The following is an 11,651-nucleotide window of genomic DNA, read 5'->3' on the forward strand; positions in this document are numbered from 1 at the left end:
GTAAAAGCCCTCCGGAACCTTAGAATATGGTGAGAAATTCTAGGGCCTTTAAAGAGCCACAGAACCCGGTGGGCCTCACCTGGAGACAGACAAACATTTGGTTGCCTCAGCCATGTCCAAGGTCACGAAGGATGCCGTGCACCCCTTGGAGGCAGAGGAGCCCAGCAGGGCGCGGGCTGTGGTCCGCAGCACGGGGGCCTTTATCCTGGGCTTGTCCCTGGCCACAGCCTATGGGCTCCTGGCGCTGCTGGTGGAAGGGCACAGCCCCTGGGGCTGCCTGGTGGGCACCCTCACTTTGGCCGCTTTCCTTAGTCTGGGCATGGGATTCTCCCGCCAGGTCCGGGTCACTGTCCTCCTGCTGCTGCCCCAGGCCTTCTCCAGTGAGTTTGGCGCCCAATGCAGGGGGTGGGCCTGGTGGAGGGGCTGGGGCAGGAGGGATCCTGTGGAAAAGGGCGGTTGAAGGAGGCCCTGCTGGCTTCCGTACGGCACTTGTACATGCTGCCATGGGCAAGGCTGCTGGCTTGGTTCCCATGGTGCTCTCTCCCCAGAGCAGGGCCGGACACTGCTGTTGGTGGCTGCCTTTGGGTTGGTGTTACAAGGGCCTTGTGCCAACACCCTGCGCAACTTCACCCAGGCCAGCGAGGCTGTGGCCTGTGGGGCAGAACTGGCCCTGAACCAGACCGCCAAAGTGCTAGAGAGGGCCAAGCAGCCCCTTGTCAGTAAGGCCGCCCACCTCCATGGGCCCCCGAGCTCCCCTCAGCCTGCACCTTCACAGTCCTCTGGCTCCATTCCTCTCTGTTGGTCCAGGGCCTTAACCTCAAAGCATCCAGCAGGACCCCCTGACCCTCACTCTCTGGCCCGTTCCGCTGCCAGATGGACTATCTCCCAGACCCCAGCATCAGGGCAGCTCCCCTGCTCCACTCCCTACTCCAGGGCAATGGTTAGAACCAGCCGCTAGAGGAGGAGACCCAACCGGACCCCTGTCCCTGCCTCTCAGGTGCTCTGAACAAGATCAAAGCCATTGCCCAGAGAGCCAAGCAGGTGGCTGACCGGGTCCGAAAGTTCTTCCGGTCAATCATGGATGGCGTGAAGCACGTAGGTCAGCACGTTAGCATGTCTGTTTTGTGGGGCCAGGATTTACCCAGTCTCCTCACCCTCACCCCCATCCAGGGCTTCTTGGGCCCTGCCAGAGTGCTGACTAGGCCCCACTGGATAAAGCACAGCCCGGCCCCTGACCACGGGCCTTTCCGGCTCTGGGTGCTGCCCTTGTGTTTCCCCCAACCCCCCTGAGAAGATGCTGCAGGACTCCTGGGTACCAGCCCCGCAGCCATTTCCAGCCAGGGCCCTGCGGAACGTGTGGTATTGGCTCCTGCACATCGGCGATGTGTGCAACTCGGAGCTGGGCAACCCCTACTTGAAGTGTGCTCGGGTCTTTGATGACGCCAAGGACAGCTGCATGAAGGTCATACCACAAGCCTACCACCTGTGCTTCGTCCTCATGCCCTTCAAGCTGATGCTCTGTGGACTTGCCAGTGGTGAGAGAATATGGACTTACTGGCAGGAAGGGGGGCCCGGCAAATGTAGGGATCAGTTGGGTGAGGGACCAATAGTGTAATAGTAGTGTGTGTGTGTGTGTTTAGTTGTGTCTGACTCTGCGACCCCATGGACTGTAGCCCTCCAGGCTCCTCTGTCCATGGGATTTCCCAGGCAAGAACACTGGAGTGGGTTGCCGTTTCCTTCTCCAGGGGCTCTTCCTGATCCAGGGGTCAAATCCATGTCTCCTGCCTTGGCAGGTGAATTCTTTATCATTGGGCCACCTGGGAAGCCCCCTTCCAGGGGACTAATGGGGGGCAATAAATATGGGACCAACAAGGATGCTGGGCACCATGCAGGATTAGAGGGGGCAGGTAGGGGGAAAACCAATGTGGAGGGTGGGGTAGTAAGGAGAAGCCAAAAGGTTTTGAGCTGATGTGGAGGCCAGCAGGAACAGTGAAAAGCTGGGGGGCCCTGTGAGAGCAAGGTCTCTGGAGATTGGAGAGACAGGCCGCGTCTCCCTGCCCCTCCTGACCCTCAGCCTTGGCTCTCAGTGGTCCAGGTGTTCTGCATCATCCCTGGGTATATCCAGACCTTCCTGCGAGAGACCATCAGCACCCGTAAGTGATCCCCACCTAGCCCTACCCATGCGGTGCTCCTCGGAGGCCTCCCTCCCTCATCCCGGCATGTGCCAGCCCAGGAGTGCTCCCCATCCGCAGATGAGAATTCAGGAAAAGACCTCCAGAGGTTACCCAGGCCAATGTCCATGCCGTACAGATTAGAAAATTGGGGCCCAGTGAAGAGAGGGTGCTTCATCAAAGCCTGACTTGAGAGCAGGAGCTGGGGAGAGAAGTGGGGCCCCCTGCAGCCGAGGCAGGTCGCTGCGATGTTCCTTATGAAGGCAGAAGCCTGATGCTAAGCGTGCATTGGCCATGGCATAGACTGTGGAGGCTCTGTCCCCTCCTCAGTCCACTGTAGGTCCCAACACTGGGGGTTTCTAGCTGACCTGGGAGCCATGGGACCTCTGGGCTGGCCAGGCCCCTCCAGGGTGCAGCCCTGCCCCCTTGTAACTCTCCTTGCTTGCATCTCCCCTGGACACGGGGCCTCAGCTGTGAGGAATTTGATTAACCGAGTGCGTCAAGAGTTTGAGTTCAACATGACAGCCACCCATTACTTCTCTGTGGATCTCAACGCCTCTCGGAGCCTGTCCCAGGTAGCTCTGGACCTCTGTGAAGCCGTCAGCATGAAGCTGTACCGCGTCCGAGAGGCCTTGGCTCTGATGGGCTACACCACACCTCTGCTGCTCCTGCTTCTTTACCTCCAGTGAGAGGCTGGAGGGCCCCTCCAATGTAGGGGTGGGAGCTAGGGCTGTTGGGGGCCAGTTTGTCCCCATGGCATCCTGGGAGGCTGGAATTCGTGGGCAGGGGTGAGAGTGGGGAGTGTGGTACCCTGGGATGTCTGGTTGGGGCTGCTGAAGAGCCTCACATGTGTCCCACCAGAGCCCTGTATTACCGATACGGTTACCTGAACTGGGACAATTTCGACAACATCTACATCACCAGCCGATTCCTGCGCATGGAGGCTGTCCGCTCCAGGGCGGGATTGCCCACGGTGCTGCCGCTCACTGCCCATGAGGCCAGACACTACATCCAGCCAGGCAAGGCCCTGAAGACCCGGAGATAGGGTCTCTGAGGGGGGCCAGGGCTCCCTCCAACCCTAGTGCTCTGCCCAGAAGTGCTGGGCACAGGCCTGGCTCAGGGCAGGCCGGAGATGGGGGACGACAGAGAAGAAGGAAATTTCAGGCTCAGGAGGTGGGGGAGATACAACCCTGTCCTTGGGAAGTTTCAGCCTAAAAGGGGGGGAGGGGGAGGGGTCTCAAAGCATGCAGACAAAGAGAAGAGGGGCAGGTGATGCTTCTGGGAGCACCCTGGATGTCAAGACAGAGGGAAGGATGGGTGGGGAGTGGATGTGGAGCAAGGGAAGTGAAGCTCTGGAGGCTTTTGGAGGTGGTGAGCAAGAACGTGCATGCGCGCTGATATGGAGGTGATGCAGCCAGTGGGGAGGTGGGGAGCAGTGCTGTCTCTGAAGTGGGGGGCAGGGAACCACATAAGTGTACCAGGGATGCCTTAGAAGGGGGGATTCCTGGAGACTGAAAACAGACCACCAGGTCAAGGTGGAGATACTACGTGTGTATCTCGAGCCATGGAGGCCCTGCCCAGGAAGAGTGCTTCCTTCCCACTCTTGCACAGGGGTCCTCACAGCTTCTGCATCTTCCAGGTGAGCAGACGGGAAAAGCCTGATGAGGGGCAGGAGCTGCCTCCAGGAGGGAGGTCTCTGTAGGAGCTGGGGTCTGGTGGGTAGGAGAACTGCAGAGCGTCCTCTTGACCAGGCTTCCCCCACGCAGGCTCCATCTTACTGTCCCGGTGGGAGCAGATTTTTTGCATCCTGGCGATCTTCCACCTTGTCCGGCACCTCCTGCTCGTGTTGTTCCTGGTCTTCCTGGACTATGCCGTCTTCTGGGTCCTGGACCTGGCTCGGTACCACCTGCAGGGGGAGATTGTGGCCCGAAGTGAGTGCCCAAACTTCCCTAGCTTCCTCAGTCCTGGGGGATGGCCTGAATGTCCCCCTGTCACTGCTACTTACCAGCCCCTGACATTGCCCCTCCTCCAACCCCATCCTCTGCCTGGTAACCCCTGTGCCCAGTTCAAGATTACACCATAACACAGCAGAGGAAAACGCAAACTCTAAAGTCAGACTGGCCTGGGGTCAAATCTCAGTAGTGTCCTTTACCAGATGGTGACCTTGAGCAGTTTGCTCAACCTCCCAGACCTTCAGTTGCCTCATCTGAACCATGAGACAGTAATGGTAGCAGCCTCTCTGGGTGGCTCTGCATAGATGAGACCACATGTGTGAGTGCCTGGTGGACCTTGGATTGACAGAGTGCCACAAACCACAGAACAGAATTAATCTAATCATTTATGCCAGAGGCCCAACAGAAAAAGTAAAAAAAATAAACAAACTTGAAACAATCGATAAAGCCCTTAGTTCAATACCTGCTTGGAGGAGGGCAGGGCAACCCACTCCAGTGTTCTTGCCTAGAGAATTCCATGGACAGAGGAGCCTGGAGAGCTACACACTCCATGGGGTCACAAAGAGTCGGACACGACTGAAGTGACTGAGCATGCATCAATACTTGCTACACAGTCAGTGCTTCACAAATGCTTTATTTTTGAAAAATTTTTAAAAATTTGATTGAAATACAGTTGACTTACAATGTTTTAACTTCTGCTGTACGGCAAAGAGATTCAGTTATATATAAATATACATATATATATTCCTTTTCATATTCTTTTCTATTATGATTTATCACAGGATATTGATTATAGTTCCCTGTGCCACATAGTAGGACCTTGTTTATCCATCCTATATATAATAGCTTGCATCTGCTAATCCCACACTCCCAAACCTCCCCTCCCCCAACAAATGCTTTAAAATAAATGTTTCTGGGTGGTCATGGAGTCTGGGCATGAACTCACAGGCTATCAAGTTCATTTCAGATCTGTGGCCTGAGAAGGCAGACCAGGTAGGTACCAGTGCCAGCCAGCTCTGGACCATGGAGCCAGGCCTAGTTTCTAGGAGCTGATGTTGGGGCCTGGAGCACCATGAGGGTGCCTGGGGCCTCCAGGGGGGCCATCTCTATGCTTCGTACCACCCACTTGCACCCTCCAGAAGGTGTGGTCTTTTGTGCATGGTGGAGTGGGCAGCTTCCAAGAACATCCCTCACACAGTGTCTTGGTATCCAGGCCCTGTGTTCATATCCATAACCGTGGAAGGCACTGGCTCCACGGGGAAGATTTACCGTGACCTAGTGTCGGCATTCGATGTCCTCCAGCAAGGCAACATCACCATCCTGTCCCGACGCTGCCGTCTGCATCCCTCAGAGCCGGACTCCACCGGTTACATAGTCATCGGTATCCACACCTCTGAGGGCGCTGGGGGGACAGACACAATTAAGGGCATGAGGGGCACAGTCCGCTGAGGGTGAGTGTGCCTGGCACCTGGTGCCCCCCAGCAGCAGCTTACTGGATCTGCTGTGCCCCCAGGCATCATGTATGGCCTTTGCTTCTTTGTTACTTTGTTCGGCAACTATGTCAGTCGGCTGCGGCGGCTCATCTGTGCCTCCTACTACCCATCTCGGGAGCAGGTGAGGGGGCCGAGGCCAGTTCCTGCTCACCCCAGGGGGCTAAGCTCCTGGCTGTCTGTCTTGGTATGGGGGAGTTCAGAAGCCTTCTGCAGCCCAGCTCTCTCCCTCTGGTTGAACCCCAAAGCAAATGACCTGGACCGCAGAAGGGAGAAATGGTACCTCTTGAGATAAATCTTGCTTCTGAAGTTTTGTTAAAATCCTGGGGAAGGGGACTTCCCTGGTGGTCCAGGGTGGCTTCTTCCCTGGTGACTCAGACTCCACGCTCCCAATTCAGGAGGCCCAGGTTTGATTCTGTTCAGGGAACTAGACCCCACATGCCAAAACTAAGGATCTGGTGCAGCCAAATAAACAAATAATTTAAAAACAAAACAAACAAACAAACAAACAAACCCTGGGGGGCAGGAGCCATGCTGATGTTGAGGTAGGAATGAAAACCTGCCATTTGTTTACTTACTCATAACTCAGTGAGCACCTACTGTATGCCAGTCACCATGCCGGCAGCCTCAAGGATGCAGAGATGAACCAGACACAGTCTCGAGGCAGGTTGGACAGGGTTTTAACAAGACCGTTACAATGAAAAAACTGTTTTTAGGAAATTTCCTGGCCATCCAGTGATTAAGACTCTGAGCTCCCACTGCAGGGGGGCGAGAGGGTGAGGGTGCGATCCCTGGTTGGAGAATTAAGACCCCACAAACCGTGGAGCACAGCCAGAGAAAAGAGAAAGAAAAAAGTGTTTTTATTAAGGAATAAATAAATTGCTATGGAAACCCAGAGGAGGGGATGGGTGAGTCCACCTAGGGAAGCCCTGAAGTCTATTGAGTCAAGCCTACAAGGAGTCATAGGAAATGGACAGAAGGTAAAGGTAAGGGGTAAGGGTGAGTGCAGAGGGCATTCCAGGCAGACAGGATCAAGGGGACGCCATCTGTGACTTCCCTTCCACCAGGAGAGGATCTCCTACCTCTACAATGTACTTCTGAGCCGCCGAACCAAGCTGCTGGCTGCCCTGCATCGATCAGTGAGGAGACGGGCAGCTGACTACGGCCACATGAGCATCCTCCATGTGCTGGCTGGACGGTAAGCCCACGGTCTTTTATGGGAAGTGGAGTGAGAGGGAGTAGAAAAAGAGCCAGAGGTCAGAATGGATCACTATCCTTCCCAGGTGTCCAGAGATTTGGTTGAAGAAGGTGCTTATTCATGAATGGATTAGGGATGAGACTTTGTAGGGGTGGGGAGTCAAAGGAGGAGGAGGACAGGAAGAAGGGAGGTTCTTGCTATGGGTCGGAGGGATGGAGGTTAGACTGTAGGGAGACCCACCTTTGATTTGGAGGGTGATACTGGAGAGGATGAGGGTTAGTTAGGCCAGCTGGCTGGCCTGCTTTTTAAAAAATTAATTAATTAAAAAATTGTAATATAGTTGGTTTACAATAATGTGTTAATTTCTGCTGTACTATATAGCAAAGTGATTCAGCCATCCACACATATACACTCTTTTAAAAAAAATATTCTTTTTTTTGTTATGGTTTATCACGGAATGCAGAATATGGTTCCCTGTATTATACAGTAGGACTTTGTTATTTACCATTCTATATATACTAGTTTGCATCTGCTAACCCCAAACTCCCACTCCATCGCTCCCTTCCCCCTCCCCCTTGGAAACCACAAGTCTGTTATCCATGTCTGTGAGTCTGTTCTCCATGTCTGTGAGTCTGTTTCATAAAAGTTCATCTGTGTCATATGTTAGAGTCCACAAATAAGCATTATCATACAGTATTTATCTTTCTGTTTCTGACTTCATTTGGTATGAGAATCTCTAGGTCCATCCATGTCGCTGCAAATGGCATTACTTCACTCTTTTCCTGGCTGAGTCGTATTCCACAGTATAAATGTGCCATATCTTCTTTATCCATTAATCTGTCCACGGACATTTAGGCTGTTTCCACGTCTTGGCTATTGTGAATAGTGCTGCTGTGAACAGAGGGGTGTACGCATCTTTTTGAATTATATTTTTGTCCAGATATATTGAGCCGACCTACTTAGTGTCTGGGACCCCTCTCCTCAGGTGTTCCTGCCTGGTTCCATTTATCAGACACTTCAGCCAGCGTCAGACCTACTGCCTGGGCTGTGGGCAGCCCCAGGACGAGGGGGACACAGAGAATTCGGTGGCCTGCAGTACCCCAGGCTGCAGAGGTGAGAGTTCTGGGGAGGATGCCTCTCTGCTGGGGCTCTCAGCATTTGTATATGACAATCAGCTTTTATGGACTTCTGTACCTCACCTTTTGTACCCCTCCCTTCGTTATGACGCATGTCCTCATTTACACAGAACCCTCAGGTAGCTCATTTCCTCTGTGTGCCTTAATCCTCCAGTGCAAGTAGAATGCCTATGCAAGTGGTATTGCAGCAGTTCCCCAGACTGCATGGTGTGATGAATGGTCTCCCCCTTGGGTGGAGTTGGGGAGGCAAGGGCTGAAAGCTCAGGAGCACAGTGCCGGGGTGGGGGTGGGGAACAAGTTCAATTTCTCCCCTCCTGGCCTCCTCCAGGTCTCTTCTGTCTCACCTGCTTCCGTCTCCTGGACAACACCTGCTCCGTGTGTGCGTCTCCCCTCTCCTACCAGGAGGGGCTGGACCTAGAGCTGTGAGTCTCAGGAGACATGGGCTGGCTGGAGACTGTGGGGGCAGTGGGGGCAGCCCCCCCTCCTGCAGGACTTCTGTGGGCTACTGAGATGGGAGGCTTCTCCAGGGACTCCAGTGATGAGGAGGGCCCCCGCCTGTGGCTGGCTGCCGCCCACCGAAAGAGTCCTGAGCAGGAGGTGCTCCTGCGGCAGCAGCTCCAGGAAGCGCTGGGCAGGACCCTCTCATCGGATTCCACGTCGTCGGAATCCAGGTGAGCAGCAAACTTCAGGAGTGGGGGCTGGGAGTGGGGGCTGGGAGGCCTAAGCATGTTCAGTCACATTTATCAAGGATTTCTTGGGTGCCTGGCCCTCTGCTAGAGCTGGAGAGATAAAAGAGGTGGGGGAGGGAGGTCTGCCCCGTGCCTGCCGTGTCAGCACCCCTGCCCTGGGGTGAGTGGGGGAGAGAGGCATCAAGTAGGTAAGTGACAATGTAGAGAGCGCCCCAAGTGAGGAGTGAAGCAGGCTCTGGGAAGCACAGAGGACAGAACACCCAGTTTGGGATGGAGGGATATTAATGAAGGCTTCATGAAAGAAGTCAAAAAAATAGGTGGGTCTGATTTTCACTCAGAGAGCCAAGTATATCAAATGCTGTGAGATTATCCAGTAGGATGAAGACTGGAAGCCAGAGGGTTTGTTAGGCTGAGGTGTGCAAGAGAACATTCCAGGGGGAGGCTTGTGTGAGTCTGGAGAATAGGGGACACTTAGAGGTGGGGGAGGGTCAGGGAGGGGTGTATTTGTGGCTGGGTGGAGACAGCAGAGCATACTGGGAGATGAGGTTGGCCATCAAGGCGGGGAGAGGTGGGAGAGGGCCTCAGTTTACCATCTGAAGATCCTCAGTCAGAAAGTGATGTGTTCGTGTTTGTCTTTTGGGACAATAAGCTAAGAAGGCAGAGTGGAGGCAGGGTGGGAACAGGGAGACCAGAGAGGAGGCTGTCTTAGCTCAGGAAAAGTTGGTGATGGCCTCAGGATTGAGGTGCTGAGAATGACAGAGAGCTTGTGTTTGGAACTGGGTGGTGTTAGGACAAGAGGAGAAACAGGTTCTGCAGAAAGAATGGCCCAGTTCTAGACCTTTCAGGTATCTGTAGGGAATCCACTGGGAATGCCCAGAGGACAGTTAGAAAAGGGCAGGGCTCTGGGCCAGAGGTATCTTTTGGGGGGTTGTTGACTTGGAGACTGTGAGAGAGATGAGCTGGATCACCTGGTGGAGGGCAGGGCAACAGAGGAGGGGGCAGGGACAGGACCCTGAGGGGCTCCTTCACAAACCAAGGAGGGGAGAGGCTCATCAACAGAGAGCCAAGCAACAGAAAGCCAGATCCAATGCTGTGAGATGATCAAGTAGGATGAGGCCTAAAGACTGGCCAAAACCAGTCATCGTGGGTTGAGGGGGGTGACTGGTAGAGAGGACTCAGAAACAGGGTACATGGCTCTGTGTCACTGTTGCAAGAAGTTTGGGAATTCTTTTTTTTTTTTTTTTTTTAATATAACTGCTGTAGTTTAAAAAAGGAAGCTTGATGGTAAAGAGGAGCGAGTTAGCTTCATAGAACAAGAAAGTAGCTTGAAGGGAACCTAAAAGATTTTTCTTTATCCAATAAAAAGCTTTTTCTTTACCCAAGTATGGGGAGATTTGAGGATTTCAGAGATGAAAAAAGTGTTGAAGAGTGAGAGATGCCGGAGAGATGGGATCTAGGGCCAGGTGAACAGGGTGGCCTCAAATAGGACCGGGCTCGCCCGAGGCAGGAGGGGAGAGGGCATGTTCCTCCCATCAGAGCTGAGCCTGCTCCAGTCTGGTGGCCTTGCTTTTCTCAGGGTGAGGGGGTGGGGGTGGGGACTGGGGGTGGGGATAGGAGGCATGCACACCTGCTGAAACAGTAGAGAATGGGGCTGGGAGTGGAATAAAGGTTTCAAGGAGTGGGTGGTGGAGGTTGAAATGCTTGCCTTGGGGAGTGTGCAAAGGAGCCAACTGGGGAGGTTAAGAGATTTCCAGGGAGCGTTAAAGGCTGAGATGAAGTTGAAAATCATCACGTGTAATGACAGACTCCAGCGTGCTTGGTTACCTGGTTTTCTCAAGCAAATGTGGTAGCCATGAATGGGCTTCCAAGGTTGAAGGCTTTTTCTGGGCCGGTCAGGAGATGATGGGGTGAGAATTGGGGTGCTTTAATCAGAGTATCTGACTGGGGAAGAAAAAGGGGTTGAGACCCCAGAGGGCAGTCCAAGGTCTATGTGTTGCTGGGGTGTTAAAGCCGAGGCCAGGAGGGATGCAGACAATGGGCCAGGCCCAGAAAGAATCCGGGGGATAAATCCAGAGAGTGGCCAAGATTGAGGGTGATGTCCGAGTAGGAGCAGAGAGGAAGGTCATTATGGCCAAGGAGGTTGAGGATTGGGAGGCCAGTGTGTTGGAAGAGTCTGCCCACCAGCGAGAAGGCAGCTGGGCCACAAGAGCAGCTCAAGTCTGGTACCAGCACCCTGGATGGGTATGGCAGGATGTCGGCAGGGCCTGGGGAGATAGGCACAGCCTGGGAGTGTAGCTTCCATGGCAGCCAGGGGCTTTGCAATATGCCAGAGGCATGCCAAGTCTGAGAAAGACAAGCAACCTCCACTTGGGAGGACTGAAAACTGTCCAGTGGTTACATTCCAGTGTGAATAGGGCACCGGAAGTTAGTAATGAATTCAGAGGTTGAAGGGGAAGGAAAGTTTTATTTTGAGCGGTTCCAGAGGGCTCAATGAAGTTAAAAGCCGGGCAGCCAGGGAGGATCACTACAGCCTTGAGTGAGTATTATTTCCAAGGTCACTACTAGTTCTGCCCTTGCAAAGCACATGACCTTGGGCACATCATTGCCCACTCATCTCTCAGCCTAAAGTCAGAAGATATCTACAGACACATGCTGCCTTGCGTTGGAGGGGCCTGTGAGAGCCACAGTGGCTGGAAAATAACAGGAGCCAAATCTGAATAGACAGGGCAGGGGCAGGAGGCAGGAAGTCACCTGTGAAAACAGAATACTGGTGACTGGGCCACCCTCTTCCTCTCCTCACTAGTGACCTGGATGAGGAAAAGGGGCCTCAGGAGAGAAGGCACAGGTAGCCACCCCCACCTGAGGCCCAGTCTGTCAGCATCTCCCTCAGCCCCACTGACCACCTCAGAAATCCTCTGCCCTCAAAGCAGCCCCTCCTCTGCTTCAGAACCTGCAGTCCCTCTGTCTCTCATTTCCCTCTCCTCCCCATCCCTCCCACTTACCTCCAAAATAAAG

At 53.9% G+C, this 11,651-nt stretch overlaps 1 protein-coding gene across 1 annotated transcript; it reads left to right on the forward strand.

The window, feature by feature from the left end:
- The first annotated feature begins 112 nt into the window (after window positions 1–112).
- Window positions 113–11,649, forward strand: DCST2 (DC-STAMP domain containing 2). The gene is given in 16 exon segments (XM_061120665.1): window positions 113–380; window positions 549–719; window positions 998–1,099; window positions 1,338–1,535; window positions 2,088–2,153; window positions 2,643–2,856; window positions 3,033–3,190; window positions 3,938–4,102; window positions 5,337–5,504; window positions 5,637–5,737; window positions 6,681–6,811; window positions 7,797–7,924; window positions 8,276–8,369; window positions 8,475–8,618; window positions 11,440–11,516; window positions 11,519–11,649. Coding segments are annotated over 16 exon segments (2,316 nt in total).
- Window positions 11,650–11,651: the final 2 nt, after the last annotated feature.

Source organism: Dama dama, chromosome 20 (genome assembly GCF_033118175.1).
Source record: "Dama dama isolate Ldn47 chromosome 20, ASM3311817v1, whole genome shotgun sequence".
In the NCBI taxonomy this organism is placed as follows: Eukaryota; Metazoa; Chordata; class Mammalia; order Artiodactyla; family Cervidae; genus Dama; species Dama dama.